Source organism: Chelon labrosus, assembly GCF_963514085.1.
Source record: "Chelon labrosus genome assembly, chromosome: 15".
Taxonomy (NCBI): domain Eukaryota; kingdom Metazoa; phylum Chordata; class Actinopteri; order Mugiliformes; family Mugilidae; genus Chelon; species Chelon labrosus.
The window spans coordinates 17,838,113-17,862,561 of NC_140348.1; the positions used below are offsets into that span (position 1 = coordinate 17,838,113).

General features: G+C 43.0%; 1 protein-coding gene across 1 annotated transcript; it reads right to left on the minus strand.

The window, feature by feature from the left end:
- Positions 1-10,513: 10,513 nt before the first annotated feature.
- thbs2a (thrombospondin 2a) lies at positions 10,514-24,274 on the minus strand (the record flags this gene model as incomplete). Its single annotated transcript, XM_084561653.1, has 21 exons — positions 24,193-24,274; positions 23,481-24,034; positions 22,964-23,048; positions 20,540-20,739; positions 19,152-19,292; positions 18,972-19,065; positions 18,448-18,615; positions 17,519-17,695; positions 17,002-17,175; positions 16,317-16,444; positions 16,052-16,204; positions 14,823-15,041; positions 14,636-14,743; positions 13,758-13,917; positions 13,537-13,655; positions 13,224-13,458; positions 12,028-12,255; positions 11,661-11,932; positions 11,488-11,585; positions 11,169-11,308; positions 10,514-10,548 (listed from the first exon to the last, which is right to left on the minus strand). Exons 1-21 carry the CDS (start codon positions 24,257-24,259, stop codon positions 10,514-10,516), a joined length of 3,555 nt encoding a protein of 1,184 aa, XP_084417779.1. The 5' UTR covers positions 24,260-24,274.
- Positions 24,275-24,449: the final 175 nt, after the last annotated feature.

The following is a 24,449-nucleotide window of genomic DNA, read 5'->3' on the forward strand; positions in this document are numbered from 1 at the left end:
TAAATTTGATGTACTTTACTGCGATGATTAGTAACCAACACCTCACAAACATTATTAGAGTCAGCAGACGCCGTGGGTCCGTCAACATTCCTAATGACAGAAGTTATCGGGGTCACTTTTTACTGCTCCAGCAAACATAAAAAGACCCTCAGGGTTTTTTTTTTTTTTTTTTTTTTTCCAAGCAGCTTGTGAAGACTTTTCCAACTGTTTGGTATGTGAGAGGATTGCCTATGAAGATTTTCATCGCACACATACTCTGACATGGCTTAGTTTTTAGTCGGTGCCAGCAGCTGCGCTTCTGGACATGTCTGCGGCCAATGAGGCTCTCACAGCGGCCGGAAGATTGTTAAAAAACCTAGCAACCAGCCAGATCGTGCTATATATATATATCCAGCTATGTCATTAGTCTCAGAGGTGGTGCATGCTGCTGGCAGTCAGAGACTTCACCGCATATTCTTTAAGATGAAATATTTAAGCCAAACGTTGCTACAGTTTCTCATTTTCTCACACTTCAAGTCACCTTCGATCAATCAGCACACAGTGAGTTGAAGCTTTGGCTGGTGAACAGGGCACATGGAAAATGTTAACCTGACTTTAACTGTTTTCTTATAACTTGATGTGTGGGTTGATTCGGTTTCCACGAGTCTTTGTGCAAGCAAGGACACGAGGACATCTTTAAAACTCATGCAGGAGCAGCCTTGACCTTCCACACATTATTATGATATCAGTATAGTCTCATTTGCTAAAAGGCATTGCTTTTGAAAAACTGAGACTACCTTTGTCCTTCTGTTGTACGTTTCCTAATACATATTTTTATCTGGAAATCTTTAAATATTTTTTAAAGTAAACTACTTTGGCTTGAACAGTGGAAATATTTTTTTTCCAGCAGTCGTGCAATGGGACGAAAAAGGAAGGAAAGGGAAGGAGAGAGAGGGGAGAATAGCTGATATCTTCAAACAGCTTGCCATGTGTATTTTCATGAGTGTATGTTCCATTACAGCAGTGCACAACATGGCTGAAAAACCCATTAGAGATGTAAAAGGATATGGCATGATCATTTGTTTCCACTGCCGAAAGAGGGAGGGGAAGCTTGTAGCATTGTAGTTTGCGCTCATAAAGAGGAGGCCGAGCCGCTGCCTTCGTCTTTCTTTGCCGTGTCGGACAATCAGGCCTGACCGCGGTGCCTCTGCTGCATTCACCGTACAGACTCCTCTACTTACTGACTTACTGAACACGACAAAAAGTTTTAAGTTTGAGCTCAAAACCATTAAAATGCTTAACAAGGTTATCACCACGCATTGACGGAGGCATTAGTGATGGACACTGAGCTTTCTAGCATTTGCACGTTGACGACTAAAACAAGAATCATTTGTTAACCTTTTGTCAGATGTTTTTGTTGTCTTGTCTTATAATGGGTCGTTAAGATTATTGATGGATTTTTGTTTGTACATGACATTTGAAAAAAGAACTGAGTGGCAAGCCAGTTGGATTTTATTATGGGAAAATACTGGATGATCCAACAACCAATCACAGCCATTCTGTTGTAAACAAATTCAACTACTGCTCTATTAAACTATTTGATAATAGGCCTGCCACATCTTTGCTGAAGCATAATCAGTTCTCAACATAGCAACTCCAGACCAAGACCAACTTTAGTGGACGGGGAAAATCAGGCTGGCTGGAAAAAAGTTAGTTCCGATATGAACAATGGTTGCATTTACAAGGACTACATTTCTTAAATCATTCCGATTAGAGAAAGCAGCTTAACTTTTTACATGGATGCAAATAAAATGATCTGATAGTATATGTGTTTACATTACTTTTTTCCAATATCTGTAATTATAAGTGGTGTGGGGCATCACATCTGCTGGAAGTATGACAGAAGTGGAAGTTTTTCTTCCAAACTTTAGTGACAACACTGATTTGATTCACTATAAAAAGACGATCAGGATGGATCATAGACAGTATAAATATGGATGGTGGAACAGCTCCTCAAAAGTGAAGCCAAAGCAAGTAGAGCTCCCCCTGGTGGCGGGCTGCAGTATAGGCCATGAGCAATAAGTTTAATATTAGTTGGATATTTGACGTTATAGAAACAGGATTTGACATAATGACGACTACCAGTCGCCATGCCTACCGCTCCCATATCGCGACCCAGCATGGCTCCACTCTCGGACCGTACTCTGCAGACTGTGGCTCCAAACTCGCAAGATGGCGTCGGTTTGGCCAGTGCAAAGAAGTGGGGACACATTGTCCATATTTATTATAGACAGTATAACAAGAGATATTTATACAGTCTGTGATATATATACAGTCTATGGGATGGATCCATGTTTCCAATGTTGATACCTGCATCTATTCTGGCTTTGTCCATTTTTTGAAACTCGTTTTGCTACCACCATACTGATGTCCCTTCCAGAAACTTCATTGTCACGTCATCTGGTAGCGCAAACACGGGCAGAAAGAATGTATTTATTCCAACTACAGACAAACAGTCCGATCATACATGGCTATAAGGCACTACTATTTTCCTATTCAATGGATTGTCAATACGGTTAGGTTAACTGGTGATTCTGAATCAGCCGTATGGGCATGGGGTATTAATGGCTGAATATGTCTCTGTGTTAGCTTTGTGACAGAGCCAGTGACACCCAATGTCTCACCCAATGACAGCTGAGCAGGTTACATGAGGTATATTTATTCTGGTCATGTAAATGAAGCCAGTGAACCTTAAAGCTCCTTGTGCCTTCATGTAATTAAATAAGATCACAGCTCTCATCAGTTTTGCAGCTGTTGTAGTGGAATTGGAATTGAACTTATATTTGCCTACAGTCAAATCCTAAGTTGTTACAGAGCATTTATTATGTGTTTATGTGCCGATTGTGAACGGTAAAGGCCTCAGTAAAGCATTGCTGCTTAAAATCACCATTAATGAATTCTCACTTTTGTTGGTTTACAACAGGCCTTGTGGCAGTTCTGCAGCATGCAGATTTGGCTCGACTGTTGTTTCAGGTGCAGGCGGAGTGTAGCGTGATGTCTGGACTGTGTAAAAGCGTTTACACGTGCCAAAAGCTTTGACACTCCTCCACATGCCTCCTGTGGACGGCGCTCTCTGCGGCGGCAGCATGGCAGAGCACGTGTCTGTTTTTTTTTTGTTGTTGTTTTTTTATATTTCCAGCTGGAACTGATGAGTCTTTGTTGAACCGTTTGTCCATACATTCAGTGTGACCTTTGTATTTGCTCGTATGCTGGTGATGTCACATTGTTTTTTATTTCAGAGTAGCTCAGTTTCATTTTGTCCTCCACAGTAGGTGACAGTTGACAGCTCCAGCAGATTTTAGCAGCCACTGGGTTACCGCTGTAAATGATCTGGCTTTTGTGGTGACACAAGACCTGATGACATGCAAAGGGTACACTGGTTTCCAAAGATTAAACGCTGTCACTGACGTTTGCGCTCTTTGATATTGCCCTCAAAAAAACAAAGGAAGTAAGCAATATCTTGATTGTCTCCAAAAGATATGAGGGCTGTATTTGATCTGAGTTTATTTCTGTACGTCAAATAAATCAGACTTTAGAGGGGCCGCCGCATTCTGCGCTGTCTGGCTTTGTTTTGTGCAAGGTTACTGCCAGGCCAAGACTTCACAACCTGATTTAATGAGACCCAATGCATCTGTTCCCAGTTTCACACCGGTGTCATGAAGACCCAAGTGGAAAGGAGCCTTGCTCTGACACCTTGGATGCTTTTGAGGATCCCGCTCGCACGCAAGTTCCATTTGGGTGCCTCGAATATAAGATGAATCCCCTTTTTCAGCCTGGATTTGAGCGAACGTCCAAACGTGTAATTACAGCTGCATGGGAAATATCCTTTCTGTTTTTCTTCTTTTCCACTCAAAATTTCCCTTTACTTCTCGTTGGTCATTTAAAGCCTCTGAAGGGAGGCATCTCAGCCTCGTGCCTCATATCAAAGAGCCGGCTTCGTGCACACAGCTCGGAGCTCCTCTGCAGCAGGACTTCAGCTCACATCCCAACGCTCTTGCCACCTCTGTTTTCCGGGAGCAATGAGTGTTCACCCCCACGGCTGGCAAGGAGAAGGACCGTGGATATTTTCCCAATGACTAGAAGACAAAAATAAAAGAACTTGTGCCCTGAAATTAATGACTCGCTTTATTTCAAGTGACAGACCCACTTCTTTCCTAGCACACTTGCCCTTGGCAGCCCCCTGAGTCACTTTGTTCCACAACAACATAGGTTCACTCATTAAAGAGGCCAGTGGGAAAAATAAATGCTGATTTCTCTTGGATTCTGGGAAGCATAATAAAAACCTGCATGCCTCCCAGCAGTCAAAGCTACTGCTTCTCTTTGATCAAAAATATGTTTCTGTTGGTGCACTGGACCGGGCGGTTTGATTTTCTCAGCCATTGACTTCACGTATCAAATTTTGCATATTTTTTCACAGAGGTGATATTGAACCAGTGAAAACAGTTATAATTTACTCAGGCTCTACAGAGACTTTTCTAACGCCTGAAATATTCTTTGGAAAACACAGAGTTTGAAGGATGGGAACATTTTCACAGCATGGAGGGTCTAATGAAAAATTACGATGGTTTTTGTGAAATGTTGGACCCAGTGTTATAGTGACCTGGCACATTTTAGGAAGTAATATTTTTTTGCTTTCTTTTCCGAGACTTAATTTAAAATGTAGACAGTGATGCTCATACGACGGCGTGATAGATATTTAGGATAGCGAGTATATATGTCCAAACCATTTACTGTAGATAAAGATGGACAATGCCTCCATAACGTCACCCATAGAATTCCTGAAAAGCAGATCTGAAGCTCAGTGTAGTGACTCAATCCGTTGCCGACTAGGCAGCACTAGGCTCGTCCTATAACTTATTCAAAAATGGGCAAAGAGCAGCTAGGCAGACAGCTAGCAACCTGTGAAGGCAACCACATGTCACTCAAAGTGTCCACTGCCTTATTTATGCAGAATTTTAAGATTTAATATAATTTAAACGGGAGATTGACTTGTTGTAGTAGTAGGCACTGGTGTCTTTTAGGTGTCGTGGACGTAGCTGATTTCATTTGGTGAATCTATACAAAATCAGAGAGCTAAAACAGTTGATTTTTGTTGACTTTGCAACACGTGAGACTTGTGGTTTTCACTTGTTGTGCTAAGCTAAGCTAAGCTAAGCTAAGCAGCTGCTGGATATAGTTTCATATTGTACAGGCATCTAAGCTCACTTTTTGGCTAATAGCTAATAATTAAATTCATTGAACCCTTTATGGAGCGAGGAATCATATTTGGTATCTTCCACACACACATTTTTAATTGAGTCCTGGTGTCTCTCAGTGAGATCGAGAAGCATGTGTTTTTCACCCAGCCAGTCAGTGAAAATGCAAGGCAACATTCTCAGGTCAAATCAGAGTCAAATGTGGTCTGCAAGGTCCACCTCTGCATGAACGTTGAGCGTAACTGCTTTATTAGGAACCATGAAGAAGTGGGGCAGCACAGTGGCGTGGTGGTTAGCACTGCTGCCTCACAGCCAGATGGTTCCGGGTTTGAATCATGGGCCGACAGGGACTTTGACATGCCCCCCCCCCCGGCCCTTCACAGGACAAACAGTTACAGAAGATGACTGAAATGAATGAATGAAGAAGTGTCCTAATGTTGTCAAATGTGATAATGTGTATGTTGACAAGTGCCCTGAAGCAGCACTTCTGTTCTAATGGTCTAAATACATGTGTCCATTTGTTCACCACTTAAGGGCAATGTACCATATATGGTAACCATTGACTTTTTCATTTTTTTTGACATTTTCTACTTTTTGAAAAATTCACAAAAGTCAAAAAGTCTTCTTATGACACTCTAGGGTTGAAATTTAAAATGTCCAAGTAAGCCCTATAAAGGGCTAATATACATGCAGAAAAAGAAATTTGTGTTGTCGTGAGAAACTAAAGTAAATCCTCAACAAATTGTCTCTAGAATTAGAAGCAGATCGCCTTGGAAACAGCGGCTGATTTCTTATTGTTCTATTATAATTAACATTTATTGATCTGATGAAATAAACTCTTAGATATTTTTTGGCTCTGCATCAGCTGCAACTTTTATATTTTTCATAAACTTAATCTCATTCTCACAGTACTTTTATGTTTATCTTTCCCAGCCTGCGTGTCTGTCCAGCTGTCCTCGAATTTTTGCTTATTCATGTAGTCACTGAGCCGAGAAGGAGGAGGACGTGGAGCCGGTATCTTGGAGAAAGTCGGTGAGAAGAATATTGTCTACATTTACAGTAGCCCGGGATCAGACATGCTGGCATTTCACACCGACGTGACTGGAGGGGAACATCTTGCACAGAGCAGTTCCTCTTTTTAACTTGTATTTGAGTAAGAGGCTTCCCCCGTCCAGCTTCGGCTCTCTGTGTCTCCCCGTGCTGTTAAAACTGACAATCTGGTGATGACATACACCGCTGTAGCTCCAAGATAAATACAAATCAGCGGGAAACTCATCTCATCTTGAACTCGGCAGCGACAAGCTCTAGGTGTCGATCCAAACCGCTCACCTCGCGACACTTTGCTCTTAAAAATCACTGGTGAAAGTGAACTTTCCTCACTTTCACTTAATTGCAGCCAGTTTGCTTGAGGTCATTCATCCCTTTAAAATGGTTGCTAAATACTTGCCTCAGCAGAAAACGCTGGTTTACTGTGTCACACATTGACATCCTCTGGCAAAACTTTATGAACCACCCTGGAACGTGCTCTGGGCTTGAAATCAGCCGCTGGTGCCAGACCCATATAGCAAGTCTTTGGTGTGTGCCACGTGGACTATTCCAGCAACCTCAGCCCAAATATCTCTGACACAGAGCTACGAGAGCGGGGTTTAGTCTTCCCCATTTTCCCTAATAGCGCATTTTTTTCCTGGCCTCACCATCATTTACTTAACCCCTTCACTCCCTGGTTTCTGCAGTGGGAGACAGATGGCTCGGTAGAAAGCCACAAATAAAACCTTTCGGCTTGCGTTCTGAAAACGCAAATGTACATGACTCTGTCAAGATAAAGCAAACATCAATGAGGGATATTTGAAGACTATGACTTGAAGTTGTGGGAAGCTGACTTTCTTTTAATTTGAGATTTCTACAGAAAATCGCACTTTAAAGCTACAGTGCAGAAAAAGTAAGAGCATTTCCACACATACAATGTGAAGGGAACTCAATGGTTTGGGACTGAACAGCTGTGAAGCCTTAAGAAAACCACTAATCAGTGAAAAAAAGGCTTCAATTTGCTAGGGAGCATAAAGATTGGACTCTGGAGCAATGGAAGAAGGTCATGTGGTCTGATGAGTCCAGATTTACCCTGTTCCAGAGTGATGGGGGCATCAGGGTAAGAAGAGAGGCAGATAATGCACCCATCATGCCTAGTGTCTACTGTACAAGCCTGTGGGGGCAGTGCTATGATCTGGGGTTGCTGCAGTTGCTCAGGTCTAGGTTCAGCAACATTATGTGCCCAAAGAATGAGGTCAGCTGACTACCTGAATATACTGAATGACCAGGTTATTCCATCAATGGATTTTTTCTTCCCTGAAAGCACGGGCATATTCCAAGATGACAATTCCAGGATTCATGGGGCTCAAATTGTGAAAGAGTGGTTCAGGGAGCATGAGACATCATTTTCACACATGGCTTGGCCACCACAGAGTCCAGACCTTAACCCCATTGAGAATCTTTGGGGTTCTCTCCCATCATCAATACAAGATCTTGGTGAAAAATGAATGCAACACTGGATGGAAATAAATCTGCTGACATTGCAGAAGCTTATTGAAACAATGCCACAGGAAATGTGTGCAACTTTTTTTTTTTTGACCAGGCAGTGTATTTCACTAATTACCAGCGTGACAGCCCAGTCAGAACAAAGAGGCCTCATGTAACCACCACACGGGTCAGATCTTCATTGAGATTAAGTGGGGATGAAAATACTACTGCCTAATGTAATCACTTGATTCAATTTCTGGGTGGAATAAATGAATTCTTTCTGCTCCAGATCGCACCATGGGACGAGTTTCCAGGAGAGACAGGAACAGACTGGTACCACAAGGATTTTGTGTTTATGTGGGTAGCACTGTTGAAAACGTGGGTCCGTCTTGATTAAATTCAGTTTTGCTCATTTTGGATCTCTGATCAGAAGGATTACAAATGGGCTGAAGAAAGTATTGTACATACAAACTTAGCGAAAGATTGCAGAAGAGCCACGGGTGATTATTGCTTGGAATCATACATGAAATAATAACCCTAGTGATACACTATATCGTTTTTGTTGTCAACAACCATGAATTCATACCGCTAACATGTGTCATAGACGTATCCAAAGCTGAATATAGTTAACCATAAATTATTCTAATCCCAAAATCCTATTAAAAAATACACCAATTACTGTTTATAGAAATGATTGAGTTTAAAGAAAAAAGCGCTTGAAGATATTTGTCTGAATGCTAGCGTCTAATATTTTATACTGTACATGTAACGCTAGTCAAAAGCTATCATATTAATATTATGACAGTAATTATAATGGGTTTCCTGTCACTCTGCATATACATAAGCGACAAAGTGGTGTACAAGTGTTTTATTTATGAAATAGAACAATCTTACACTAAAGTTTGTAGAAAATGTATATCTAACAACACAAGTATACAATAATAAAAAAACACATTTACATTTTGTGCATTGCAAACTCTCAACAAAAAAGAGCAAGATGGAAACCAAACAATGGAAGAACACTGTACAGACTAACGACAACCAAACTGCACACCGACACGTCCTCGATCCACACTACACAGTCACACAGTCACACTCTTTTTTTTAGAGACCATCGTTTGGATTCGTCGTCAAACCAACGCGATAAAGTTTCACAAGTGACATCTGTGACTAACATAAGAATGAAAAGTTCGTGTAAAATAATGTTCGCTACATTTGATCTTCGTGGCTCCATCGCACGTCGGACTGTTGAACCTCGGATTCAGGTGAAGATGTAAACTACAGAATATTAGGTTTTCTAAGAATCTGGTGTTTAAAATGCACTTCTGCCTATTCCAGTCTCTTTTAAACAGATGTTACTCCCTTTCTTTATTGATGCGTTTTAGTATTGAGTAAGAAAAAGGTGCTTGCTGTGGGGCCAGAAGCTCAATGTGCAGCTAGTTTTTTTAGTGATGGGCCATTTAAAAAGCTGCTATAGACACAGAGAATGGGAAATGAGAAATATTCCAAGTGATGTAGCACTTTGAGGAAAGCTAAGTAAATAAACTACCAGCATTAACGTTCTCTGGCAGGGACTACATAAACATCTGCCGTGTTTCCGTAGATGATTATTTTAAAAAGCAGCTGTACGCCACAGTTTGTCTGGAGTATTTGAAAAACCAACAAGTAAAGGAAGTGCACGACAACACTGGAAATCCCGTGGCACTACAATGTGTTACCTTGACATTTGTGATGTTCAATTCTAGGTTTTGTCAGTGTCAACAAATAAATAATTATTTACAAGCTAGCAAAAAAAAAAATGGAAACCAACAAAACGAGCAGAGCATAAATAATTTACAAAAGCAATTACAGTACAAACTTAGTATAAACATCTTTGGCACTGTTGAAATAAATCACTCGAGCTCTCCGTTTTAAAAAACAGGATGAAGAGAATGAGGAGAGATAGCAATCGACTTGAGACAGCTAAATGATTATGCTTTGGTTACAGTTTATGTTTGTAAGACGCCGTATGCTCAGCTGTTCGGCCGGACAGAGGATTAAAGGCGGAACAACTGGGTCACTTACAAGTCGTAGCGAGTAGGAAACTGCAGGAAATCACACACATCATGTAAGTGGTTGTACAATGAATTTTAAAAATGTAGAATAGGTACACTAGGTATAATTAGATATTCTGCAGAGGCTTTTTAAAAACCTTCGAAATCATCAGTTTTTATTTTCTCAGCTTGGGAAGTGTATATAAGTCACCAGGAAAACTGAAATCTGCCGTGGTTTCTCCTCCAGTGGATGGATCAAAGGCAAAAAAAACAAAACGTGGAAATGTGAAAAGTCTCGTTTACGCCGAACAGGATTCGGCGATGATGTTTACTCTGAGAGATTCTCGTCTTTTGCCCTCTGATGGCTTTGTACCCGACTTGATTCAGTTATCTGCAAACAAAAGACAGCTTTCATTACCGTCACGCTCGTAGTCAGAGCTGGGACAAAGATTAAAAGTGCCAGAAGAGCAGCAACAACATGTGCGTATTGTGCGCATCAGAAAGCGTGTCTTCAGTAACGTGGCTATGATTTGTGAAAAAGGCTGCAGGCTGATTTTCCACTGTTTAGTACTCAGCAGCAGATTTGAGGTCCTTGGACTAAGACACAAGGCCTTTCACAATGCATCTGGGGCATTGTACTGTACACGGGCAAGCTGACAAGCAGAAACACAGCACAACAACATCTTTGTCTTGCTTCAGCCAACACACAACAAATAAACCCCCCTCTCACCATTACCTTACGAACACTGTTGGAAACTCCGGCTTATCTGAGGTTCGGAGGAAAAAGACGTCGAAGGTTTAAAAACTTTTACCCACATTATTCAGACGTAGAGAAGGTTTTCTCCTCCGTCTGGTCTTTTTGTGCCGTATATATGTATAGACATATGTGGAGCACATATGTGTTTACATTATATAAACACACACATACAAACACACAAGCCCTTTAATGAACATATCATTACATTTACATACTGTATAGCCCTTAGGTTATTGTAAAAATTGCAACACATGGTAAAATTTAAAGATGATCATGTCCTAATTTTTAACTAAACTATATTCACTAGCCAAATCAAACTAAGGATTATTAATCAAGCTGTAGAGAGCTCCCCGGAAGGTGAATCCTTTAATTCTCTGCATCTGGTTGCAACAATTTTACACTTGTCAATCAATTTATCTAATTTATTTCAGCTTAAAAGCTAGTCAAATCAAAACAAAATCTACATCTAAACACAGTAATCTCTGCTGATCATACCATGTAAGGTTTTGGCTACGCTGCAAAATTGATTCCATGCGTATGCAGCACTTCACACACGCATACACAAATACATGTAGTTTTTCATGACTAACACAAGAAAAAAAACAACTGTGGATGCGACTTTGTACTAACCTCTGCACTCATACTTGAGGTCGGAGAAGAACACCAACTCTTGTGAGAACACGAACAGGCCTAACCTTCCTCCGGCAAACGTCTTGTCATAAACTGGTCCCGAGTCGGCCATGATCTGTTTACCTTCATAGACCACAACCCTGCAAAATGCAAGACCAGCTTTTTAATATGCAATTCAAGGTTATGATGTTTATTGATGTGCAGAAAATTTCTCCAGCAGTTATTTTATAAAATGACCAAAATACGTAATGTAGATCTTTGTAAGCCTGCGGCCAATGTTGCATTAGGTTCTTGCATCCTGGTCAAGTTTATTTCCTACCTTATAAATCCAGTCTTTGGTCTATGGATGAGATGCCACCTGTAGGCTGTGTAATCCTTCCATCCGATGTTTTTGGGGTCATGCCACAGAGTACGCACCTGTGTAAAATGGTACATATTAATATAATATTCAAGTTTTAGCCTTAAAAATGCAGCATTCAGACTGCGGCCCACCTGTCCTGGAGTGTTGCCCGTGTGCCACAAAGCATTCCTGAGGTTTTCTCCAGTGCCAGTGGTTGAGTTGACGACTTTGAGCGAAACGCCAGAGATGCCAAAGGCCTTGGAGGGCTTGTCCTCCCAGTAAGTCTGTGTGATCTGCTTCCACATCACTACGTAGAAGCGCCCGCTCGACTGGTAGCCGAACACGAAGCCTGCGTAGTCGTCATCTCTGTCTGTGTTCACGTACATGGTTCCACTGAAGTCCACGGCATTGAACTCGTCAAAACCTGTGATGAGCGGAGTTTCAAGTCTTTTAGCAAGCAGCTAATGAACATACAGTAGATTATCTGTTTGAGGATAAACAGAAGTGTGTGCTGCTCACCGACTGCGATGCCTGGGTCAGAGTTGGCAGTCTGGACCAGCTCTTTGCCCTGGTGTCTGACCACCCAGTTGGGATCAATTTGAGTGGTTCCCTTAGGATCCAAGTGGACCATCTGGAACTTCCTGAAGTCTGTCACACTGATGGCGTTGTTCTCCGGACACACGTCAAGAATATCTGGGATGCTGTCATTGTCAAAGTCGTCTTTGCAGGCGTCCCCTCTTCCATCACCTGTTTAAAACACACATCAAACAGGATTAGCCTTGACCTCATTTGAATTAGAAGTGTATGACAGAAACTACGATTCTTTCCCCTGTTTTTCCAAAGGTTGGGAAAATATCTATGTCAGATGCTGTGAGCGTCATTACTCCCACTGCTCTGTTGACTGCTGAGGAGTGAATATTAAAAATGAGTGGAAAAATTCCAATTCCTACCAGAAAACTGGCTTTAATGCCATTGCCAAGTCTCCCAAAGCGAGCCATCCTTTCTTGCTGTGACAACTCTCACTGATGTTTTTGACTATCTCAAGCCTGAAGTCTACTGGAGCCAGGAACTCGCAGTGGAAAGGATGCCTAATGAGGGGCCACTGCATGGAAGTAGCTGGCTGCCATCTTTGTTATTGCACAAGGGGCGCAAACGATTCTATCAAATAAACACTATCTGACAAGCTGCGAAGAGTGTGAAAGCGTCAGTGTGCGGGGCCTTCCTTCGGCCGCGGTCTGTTTCCAGTTACGGACAGCTGTACAAACTCCAGGTAACCTAGCTTAAATTGGGCACTGTGGATTAATCACGGGAAAAGCCTAAAGGAAATAAAAACTTCACAGCCTGGCGTGTGCCCTCCTGGGCAGCTCTCTGAAGTCAAGAAGAATGACATCACCGACCCGTTGGTTGACTCTTTCCACAGCCGCCACATTTCACACCTGCTGCAGTCAAACTAATTGCTAACTCTGAAAACAGAAGGTACACTAAAGCGAAATGTGGACATCACTAGGAATAAGAACTAAGACTGAGGCCATTATACAAGCATTATACAATCAGTTAGCGTTGGATGATGAGCTCCCAGACTGAGTACTGCTGGAGTTTCTCACATCAGGCCAAGTTCCATTTAATCTGACGTGTGTACAAGTGGACAAACATCAACGGCTGCGCTCACACATGACTGAAAAGCACATGACGTGCACCCAATGCAACATCCTCACCGTCAGAGTCCAGCTGGTCTGCGTTGGGCGTCAGTCTGCAGTTGTCCTTGTCGTCGGGTATGCCGTCGTCATCATCGTCGTAGTCGCACGCGTCTCCTTTGCCGTCCTTGTCGTGATCGGCCTGGTTGGCGTTGGCCACGTAGGGACAGTTGTCCAGATTGTTCTGATGACCATCTTCGTCGATGTCCTGGTTGTTGTCACACTGATCTCCCACCAAGTCGTTGTCTACGTCAGTCTGTTGGATAAATACAACTGTTAAAATATAAACTGTAATGGGGATGTGTCATTAATTTGCAGTTTGTATGTGAACTACCTGATCCGGATTGTGCAGCAGAGGACAGTTGTCACACTGGTCACCGACTCCGTCCATGTCAGTGTCCTTCTGGTCAGTGTTGTATACGTAGGGGCAGTTGTCACTCTCATTCAGGATTTCTGGTAACAAACAGGTTTAGATTAAAGCTTTATATGTAATAATTAGCTCCCCCAAAATGGACTGAATAGAGTATTTTATTTATTTAAGCATGGCTATTCTACCATCTCCATCAATGTCGATGGCACAGGCGTCTCCTTCTCCGTTGTGGTCGGTGTCTATCTGGGCAGGGTTATGCTCATAGGGACAGTTGTCACAGCGGTCACCCACTTCGTCCTTGTCGAAGTCAAACTGGCGTGGATTGTAGAGGAGGGGACAGTTGTCCTGTGGCAGAAAGTATATGCATGTTGAGGCAATATTTGATATCCAGGAATCTAATCCTAGAATCAAATGTGTCCAGGTGTCGAAAGAGAGTCGATTTTCTTCCAATCACAATAGATGAAGTAGGTAGAGGGCTGGAAACTGCAATAAATACTGCCCTTTAACTGGAGGATTACACATTTATAAGGTATTTATAATGTTGTACTTAGAAGACCCCAGCCAGACTATAAAATCCTTGAGCATGAACATGCCAGTGATTTAATCTGCAGAGTTTTACGAGACATCTCAGTTGTCTTATTTAAAGACAAACCAGTCACACTCACTGTATATGTGACTCATACTGAGTCTAAGCTTCTTTGGATAACTATTTTACAGAAACTACAGTATACAGCATGACTGTGTGTGTTACTCAGTATTAATTGTTGCCATGTTTCCATTTGAAATATTGCAGCTTGTGGGAGTATGCTCAAGTAGTGTAGTTTTCTCTTACAGTTACAGTTATAATGCACCTTTAATGCCACATTGACCTTTAGCTACAACATACAGTAGTTGCTGCCTTCTTGCAAAGCTAAATTGAGGTATTTGACTTAATTATCAGGTTCTATTCAAGAGCAACACTGGTGTTTGACATTTTCTACTGTAAAACACAAACTTGAAACGCACTCCCAGAGGGTGATGCTTGTTTTTGTGACACAGTTGCACAGATGAAAAATGTTCTCACCCTTTCGTCCAGAATTCCGTCATTATCGTCATCCTTGTCACAAGCATCTCCCTGGCCATCTTTGTCAAAGTCTTCTTGTCCAGAGTTGGGGAGGCTAGGGCAGTTATCCTGACATAGAGGTTTACAGTTTAGTTTGGGATCACTGCGGCGTAGGCTGACTCAAACGTGACAAAGCTCAACAAAATACCTTCTTGCAGTGATAAGTGGCGTTGGCGCCGCACACGAGGTTCTGATTGGGCCACCCATCCAAGTCGGAGTCTTCGCCGCAAATGAAGCCGTCTCCGGCGTAACCGGTCCGACACTCGCACTTGTACATTGGGTCGCTGAAGTGGCTGATGTAGATGCATTCGGCATATTTGTGACAGTTGTGCGTCTTGTCCTTGCATGGGTTCTCTGGCTCACACACCTAAGGGGGAAAAAGAGAAGAAAACATTTGCCGCTGTCCCTAATCAACATTAATAGACAAAACATGGCCTTCATCACTTTTGTGATACGCCCAGTCATGTGAAGAGCAGTTATTGAACCTATTCCCAGTAGCTTTCTTTTTGGAAGAGCCACTGAGGGCTACTTCAAATCAAAGCTAAGGGTTAAGGGAGAGATTCAGGACAAAGCCAAAGATTGGGACACTCCTGGCCACGGTTGATTTTCGAGAGCCGGCTTAATGCACCCAACATCCCAGTATGACCTACCGTTGCCTCAACATATTCACAGCTGCCACCCATTACCAGAGGATGAACCGAACTCCAGCTTGGATGCCACTCTATGAGCTCATAGAGCAGAAAGTGACAGCAAGAACAGGCCTTTGATCAAAACTGTGAAATAGAGCCTCTTTAATGCCAGCAATGAGACAATTCCCCTTTTCCCAAATCAATTAGCAAAACTGGGGCAACCGATCAAAGCCAGGGCAGCTTGTGGAGGCCAACCCGGTCCACGAGGGATGTCAGGCAAGTGGCGGTCAGAGTGGCACGGCAGGTTTTTTCCATTTTCTAGGGTCTCCGTGAATTTAGCCATCACACGAGACTTGAGGTGTGTTCCAATCAAGTAGCTAATGTGATATATTTGACGTATTATGTTACAGTTAATACAGCTATGGCGGGGTGGAGAGTGGAAATACTGAGCTCTTGTAAAGATCTGGTGGGTAAAGCCAGAAGAGAAAAATACACACCCCAAATTACTGAGTAATCCACTCAACGACTACAGTAGGAATACAGAATTAAGAAATGTCTCAATCCAACTGATCATACTCTGAAAGTACAAGAAATATGGAACATATGTTTGTTGTTCTTGTAGTTCTGCTTGCTGATACTAGGTCATGGTGAGTCACTTTTATACTACATATGGTGGCCCAGGCTACTCCTGTTTGACCAACATCCTACAACGGTTAAAAGGCACTGAATGAGAGTAACACCAGCTCACTTGTTTGTTCTTCTTGGCCGCCTCCACGCCCATGCCAAACGGCTGGGTGCCCTTGTAGCGCTTTGGACAGGGCAGGCAGTGGAAACCTGGGTCGGTGTTGACGCAGCGCTGCGTTCCACTCACTTTGTAGCAAACGTCAGACACCATGTCACACTGGAAGAGGAAATATATGCATGGAATATATGCAAACAAATGATTACACGAGCGAACGAGCGTCAAATGCAACTGTTGCTCACTGCACGCGAGGAAAAACCGTATAGTCTACCTCATTAATGTCTTCACAGTGGGTACCGTTTCCACGAAAACCAGGAGGGCATGGGCCGCACTCCCAGGATCCATCCGGAGAGCTGCTGCAGTCCACTCCCCCAAAGCATGGGTTAGACAAACAGCCATCTGTGAGGCATTTGAATGATAAGAATGGTTACAAACAAAGGAAGCTGATATAAACACTGACATATTTGTATAATTTGTCTCCAAATTTTTTAGCTAAACTTGATGCTTTAAGCTACGACATAATTACTGAATCTAGATCCAGACTATAAATGGTTGTTTCACACCCCCCAAAAAATGTTTATTCAGCCAAGTCATGGAAACTGTTTTGGTTTCATTTGCCCAGGTTTTGGATTTTAGGCTGCGCCCCAGCACAGGAGATGCAATGGTTAAAGTAGTGGTCACTGTTTGTGGGGTTCATGTTGATAAAGTTCATAGCTGAATTCTAAAGTTTAAAGCATCAACAGCTTCTGTTTAATCCAATCTTGCGGTGGCACTACAGGGAAATTAATTAGACTACCACGAATGTCTGGGCAAATTTATTCACAGTGGCTCCAGAAGCTGTTGACATGTTTTAGACTGGTCTGAAGAGGTGAACTGACCAAAACCACAATCTCTCCCGTCTGTAGAACCTGCTGCTGTCACAGTTAGAAGTATAATGTTGAGCGAACGATTCTTACCAATAGGACAGTCTTTCTTGTTACAGATGTCGCTGTCGTTGGCTTCCCCAATACACTTCCTGCCGCCATACTGAGGTTCAGGGCTGTTGCACTCACGCGAGCGACTTTTGATCCCACCCCCGCATGTTGCTGAACAGGTCGCCCATGGAGACCACGGTCCCCAACCACCATCAACTAAAACAAGAAAGGAGATAAATGTTTAGTTCTTAATCTCTGACATGACGTATTTCATTATTTTGGTTCCATAGACATCTCAAATCTTTGCTCCTAAGTAAACATCAAAAGCAGAAAATCTGAAAAGCAGCCTCAGAGTCAGAGGCTTGGAACTTAATACCACCAGAGAAAACATACTGGGCTGATTTGGGTCAACATTTCCTGAAAGACTGACAGGAGGCCAGTCCAAAACACATGGGGAATGTTGCCTCAGGGGAGCCACGGGGCACGGGGTAGTCTGGCTGTTGGACAGAGAAGCTAACCCGTCTAACAGCGTGTCCGTCACAGGAGTTGAAATACTCACTGGGACACGGCTTGGCGGTGCAGCGCTGAGTCTCTCTCCCGCTTCCCTCGCAGTCTTTGCCCCCCAGCTGAGGCACGGGCGCGTTGCAGTGTCGTATCCTGGTGATCTGTCCTTCTCCGCACGTCACCGAGCAGGACGACCATGGCGACCACAAGCTCCACCCTCCGTCCTGGCGGACTGGGTATCAAACACCAAACATGTGTGTTATTATCCTCTAGATTTGTCACTCAGTCAAATGGCTGCAGACAAGTGTAATTTGCGAAATTAAAAAGAAATAAAAATAATCCACCACATTTTCTACAAGTAAACATTTTGTGCAGTTGGAGACGATGGCTTACGTTCAAAGATGTTCAGAAAGGCTTGCGCCAGAGTTTATGTCATTGTGGTTAAACTATCTTCTAGTGGTTAGACTTTCAATCACTCACACAGATGCAGTGTAATTTTAGCAGCAAGCAATAACACACACTAATCCCATGACCTATCAAATACCAAATTCATCATTATCATCATCCAACACAAACTAGCCAAATCAACACATCTCGTATATTGTTCATCCACTCATCAAATTCATTTATATTTTATTTTATTTTTTGCATGGAAGGCAGTGGTGAGTCACTGAACTATGGAACACCCTCTCAGCTCTTGATTTATATGGAATTAACTGGAATTAACTGGGCACACCCTGCAACCATGGGATCCAGCTCTTCACTCAGATTCAGCCACATGGATCCAGATTTATGGGGGCGTGAAATCACTCTCCTGCTCTTTGAAGGATCTCATCTCATATTTAAAGATGAGTTTTTCCACAGTTCCATCATGCCATCCCGGTTGCTTATTTTAGATTACCGTTAATGGATACTTTCATCAAGATCACCGCGCTAAGGCAGTTTCAACTAGATGCAACGGGAAAATTCAGAATCTATCCTCACCACGGCTGTCACATTTGCCCAGGCTGCACTTGCGGGTCTGGATAGAAGCGCCGACGCAGGGGTTGCTGGTTGCGTCACACGACCGACCCCTCTGTTGAGTTCCTATCCCACAGGTTACTGTGCACTCTGTCCACTCCGACCACGGGGACCAGCCATCCTCGCTGTCAGCTGGAAGAAATAAATGCAACTTTTTTTTTTACACAAGAAACACACCCACATCTGCTCATACAACAGAATAATAAAAGCGCTGGAAAAAGATCATAAGTACAGTTTTTATCCTTTATGTCCGCCTGTTTATCACATGACATCATCCGCGGGACCCGCAGTAGACGTTCTGAATGTCTTCCAATAAATATGCGGTTTGCACCCAAAGACAAAGTGGCTGCAGCGGTAGGTTTAATAGGCTAGGAATATTGTTTTTTTACGACATATTGCACAATTAATTTAAAATAGAATGTCACATAAAAATGTGTGCATGTTTGCAATTGTGTTTATTCTTTGCAGAAGAGGTTCGGACTACTTACGGATACACACGGGGCAACACTCGCCATCAATAAACGTGGGGCTGGCACAGGCCACCGGGGGGCACGTGATTTGGTGACACACAATCTTGGACTCCTGTCATCAGCGAATATTAGAGATGTTTCATTGGACATTCATATGCACCGTAAATGTGCACATCTTTCCATATGACTTAGCACTACCTGGCAGGTACATTTGGTGCAGCTGTCTACAACCCAGTCCTCCTTATCGTCGAAGAGGCGGCCATCCTGCCAGCACATGTTTTTCTCTTTAGAGTCCTTCATCCTCCCAAGGGCCTCCTTCATGATCGTGTTCTCCTCTGTCTGAGCATACGACAAGAGAAAAATTTGCAGTCAGAGAGGAAGAGAGGAGACCAGTCAGAAATGATTAGGATGCTGCTCATGACGAAGGCATATTGCCACTAATGGGGTGGAAGGTGCACCTATAGGCACTTTTTTGCAGGTTGCTTTTCAGATGGAAAAGAGGAAGAGTACACAATACTATTGTAGAGCAGTAGTCGTGTAGTGCAGTTGCAAACTGTTGTCAACTTTAATCTAGCGTACAAACATGCTTCCCTCTCCAGCTCAGAAATGTTTTGAGTTGGACGGCTCTGAAAAACTGGGATGTTTTTCCTTCTAATTAACTCTAGAAAACTTAATAGAAAACTTGGACAGACAGAATTATGGAAAGAATAAAACGTTCTACCTACAAAAATGCTGCTCAGTTGCATAAACAAATTTACTTTGCTTCTCATTGCTGTAAATAGCATACACTAGACTTCTTTACATCTCTATTGCTTCCAGGAAAAAAAAAAGTCCATTGAAAAGTACTGCCTAGTTAGCACATTACAACCTCCAACCCAATTGGAGACCAAGGGATCTCTGCCTGGACTCCTCAACACTTGGGAGCTGTCAGTCGATAAACTACTGCCAAGGATTTTTGTGTATGTGTGTGTGTGTCCTCCTTTTCAAAAAGTGAGACAGCAGCGTGCAGGACTAGAATCTAAGACACCACTCGGTCTGGAAGAGCCTCAGGGACCCTTCTCATACCAGCCGTTTCTTTTTTTTTCCCAAGGTTCATGCCCAGACTCTCTTATTGCTGGGAGGCTCCCAGAGGAAACACATGGGCTGTTTAAACAAAGCCAGACATTAGACTGGACCCCATCACTGCCAGGGGAACACTTCCTATATCCACATGTAACATGTCATAAAATCTGTCTAACTCACGCTGTCACAGATAGCAGGAGTCAAATGGGTTCAGCTATCAAAGGCGACTTTATAAGCAGCCCTGCTGCTACTTACTGTTTGCTTTCAAACCAAAGTAGGTTACCTAGTAACCTAATTCAAACCTCTTAGCTGCTGGCTACCAGCAAGGATTGTATCATTTATTTTTATAAAATGTCAGATATCCTTACTCAAACCAAGACAGAGTTTGTAAATTTTACATTCATCACTGTAACTGGCATTTAAACTACAAGAAACAGGCTTCTCTAAAACAAACACAAATCAGGATTACAATGGTTTGCACTAATTAGGAGAGAATCAGTCAAGTAAACATATTTGTCACCTACCACTTTTTGTAAGCCATCAATGAGGTTACTGACGACCACACGAAGTCCTTGGAGCTCCTGGAACATGGTGCTGAGTTCCTCACAGGAGCGTTCACACATTTCTGCTCCCAGGTCGTCTGTCTTCTGACCTATGATGTTTGTAGTGATGGAAGGACTGACATCCACAACTTCTGAGCTCTCACTCACGATGTTGGCATCGTCTGGAAGAGTAAAACGAGAGATATCAGGGTAAACCAGGAAAGCAAGCAATGGAAAACATGGTAATGGAAAACATGTTTGAGAGGTATGATGGCTGAAACACAAGGACTCTGACGAGGAAACAAAGTTATTTCCTGTTTTCTTGTAGCTGTCCAAAAGATCACAACAACTGGGTAATTGCATTGTTTATTAGGTTCCCAAAACCAGATGTCAGGTTAGCACAGTTTGATTTCCCAAATGTATGTTTGACATGGTGATGGTAAATCTCGCTGAGATGACAGCAGAGTTGGCTGTAGGAAGGCGGGCGGGGATGGCACTGCTGAGCAGAACCTGGGTGTTCCTCACATGATGAAAAAAACACACCGTTAGCTGTAAATCTCTCTGACCTTTGAAATAAGTGGACACGTCCAATATGAATTTAACAGACTGGAGTGACCACACAGACGGATTTACAAGGTCAAACCCCCGGTCTCACCCTTACAGCTCATCAACAGACATTAGTGGCGCCTTTGACCGAACATCAACACAACAGAATTCAATGTGTGAAAATCCCAGAGTTGCAACATTTATCCTCAATTACTCGCACCGGGAGACTTCTCCTTCAATGCAGACTGTGAAACGGAACGCAATCTTCACTGACATGCTTGTCTGAAGGGCGTAATAAGGCTAAATGTTACGTTTTCTTTGGACAATCAACGAATCTGGAGCAGGAAGTTCAGCCCAGATTAACGTGTCTGCCAGCTGTGATCTTTGCACAACATACACAGGCAAAACTAAGTCCCAGAGCAGCTTTTCTTGTCTCCATTAAACCCCATGGTAAACTGACGACCTACATTCCCTCAAGTTGCACCTCAGTTTCTGTGTCAAACCACTCTCATATGGATGCGTGATGCCCAAAACAAACATACAAGAAGCAAAGCTCGGAGGAATGCCTGTCACTCCGCCAAAGCACAGCGCATATCTGCAACTGGTTTGGATCTTGCTATGTAAATTGGTGAAGATTAATAGCAGACCGGGGGACTCTAAATCAAGAAGTCATCCAGTTTGCCCAGTGATGTCCCACTGAAGCCAACGCTATGTTTTCTTTCCTCTTCAGTCTGCTGGATTCATTTGAAACTCAGTAGGGATTCGCAGTGTGTGTGGATGTGCATGCGTGCTAGCCCGTCTGTGAAAGCATTTCCACATTCCTCTATACCTGATGGACTTTTTTTTTTTGAGAGAGATAGAGGGAAGAATTTTGGAGAAGAGCAACAAGCTTGGGTAATTTTAATACTGCTCATTAATGTCTAGTGTGACAGTTTTTATGAGAGTGGGTTGTGTGGGTTTATGAGTGGCTTTTGGCGTTCAGATTTCCACCAGCGTAGAACCTTGACTGATACGAGCCAAACGCGCAGGAAACTCCCCGCTTTTGGTGACATTTGTTAAACAAATAAACTCATTCAGCTGGAATTCAACGCTGCATGTGGCAACAGAGATGCAACAAAGCGCTCTACCATGCACAAAACCATATGGATTTGCTTTGTCACAGCGAATCAAAGGCTCCAGATCTGGTGAGCCTTTAGGTTTGTTGCAGAGCACGATTGTGGATCTGGGTTTTTTTAGTTGCAGATGATCCTCGCGTGAGACCCACTGAGGATCCCGAGGTCCTTGTCCTCATGCGAGCAAAGCTCAAGCTGAGAAAAAGCAACCCAATCAGCCAATTCATGACTTCACTATGAGTGTGCGCGCTTGTGTGTGCAGCTGGAAGTGGAAGCTCCCCACTCCGCAGTATAGCAGTCACTTTCTCTTTTCTATTTTCTTTCCCAGGGTATTAGCCCAAGTCCACTGCCAATGGAAATAAATGTACGCATCTGTATCTCCTTTCGTTCACCATACACACTGCTTGACCTCAAGCCGCTGCTGTTTCTGTAAACATGAAGTCATGGTGGGAGATCTTGCCACATATGAAATCTGAAAGCTTGTTTGACCCATAAAAGAAACGGCTAAATCCGGTCATACAAAGGCAGTCAGAGAATGCTAAACTGTTTGCTGTGGTTGACGCTTAACAAAACACAGATACTTTGTGTTGGGAGGATTGCTTGTGAAAAAGTTTCCGAACCTGCAAAGTATCAGGTATGAAACTGTTTTCTAATAACTATTTTGACTCATCTCTTGGGGGGTTTCACTCATGCAGCATAGCAGGAATTGTTGTATGAACAGTGGTTTAAACACTTTATACACTCTTACCTTGCTTTGTGACCTCACAGTCTCTGCTTATGAGGATGTCTTCCATAGAGGTGTCAAAGATGAAGCGCACATTCTGCAGAAGACCCTGTTGGGTAAAAAAAGAGATGTCTCTCAATCACTGTGGCTACTCTTTTTAATTTGGCATGTGTCTTGTTTTCTTTGCCAAATTCAAGCGTGACCAGAAAACAAACACATTCACACTCCAGCACGGAAGTTTACTCTTGACCTAATCACACACATTTGGCCTCATTTTTGCACACAAGGGGGAATTTACAGTCTAAATTTGGACTCCTTTCCACACTAAAAGGACCAGGGCAGTGAACGGCTCTGCCACTCTTTGGATGTTAGTGTCTACTTTTGGAAACTGCTCTTTAAAGTGAGCTTTTATTATAAGCTTGACGAAGACCACAATTTTGTTTTCCTGAACCCTAAGAGAAGTGACAAATGCTGTAAAAGTAGCTCCCAGATCCTGGGAAATCTTTGTCATGCAACTACATGGTCACAGTCTCCTCCTTACCCTGAAGTGGTTCTCCCGAATGGATCCCTTTGCGACATACATGCGGCTTCCCTCAGCCTTCAGGTGCTCGTAGAAAGGCTCGTCCAGGATGAAGCTGTCTATCAGGCTGCAGCCCACGAACAGGTTTGCATTCTCCCCGTGAACATGAAGCGTGATATTCTTCCACTGCGAGTCAGACAGGTCCACATCCTCAAACGAAACCACGTTCTGCGAGCCGTCCACCCAGTACACCAGGTCCAGAGTGTTGGCACGTCCGTTGGAGACGATCTCAAACTGCCGCCGGCCGTCGGGGCCCTCCAGACCGATCAGGGTGCCCCGCGAGGCACGGTCCTGGCGGATGCTGGCCACAAACACAAAGCCCTCATTGTTTTGGATCTGTCGTAGTATTTGTTTTAGTATGGGGGGGCTCACTGGGGGCAGGTGGTCGAAGCGGATGAAGCGGTAGGCAGGGACATCTGAGTTTTGGCCCCGAAACTGTTTGGCCCCCAGAGTCTTGCGTGTGATGTGACTAATTTCAAACAAGTCAAAGGATGTCTCGTCCTCCTGCTCGCCATCTACAAATCACACAATGACAAATGACATGCTTATAGGTCTCTGAATGTTCAGTCACCTTAAAAAATACTTAACTAACTTCTAGCACGTCATTAAAATAACAATACATATACTTATTATTATTAGATGGCATTATAGTATTCAACACGTTTCCACTTACCTTGAGGTAATGCTTGAAGAAAATTAAATGATAAGAGCAACAAGAAGAGACTTCTCCTGAGTATCATATCTCCTTCAAAAGACAAAGAAATATTTGTGTTAGTCTTTGCTCCTTCTTCTCTTCTCCTGACATCATGAGTGCATTTCAAATGCTGAGTTTTCGGTTAAATTAAAAGGAACAACAGAGGGTATGAACTCTGCAAGCTATAAGAAACACTTTACATCATGTCAAACTTAATAATTATAATAATAATAATA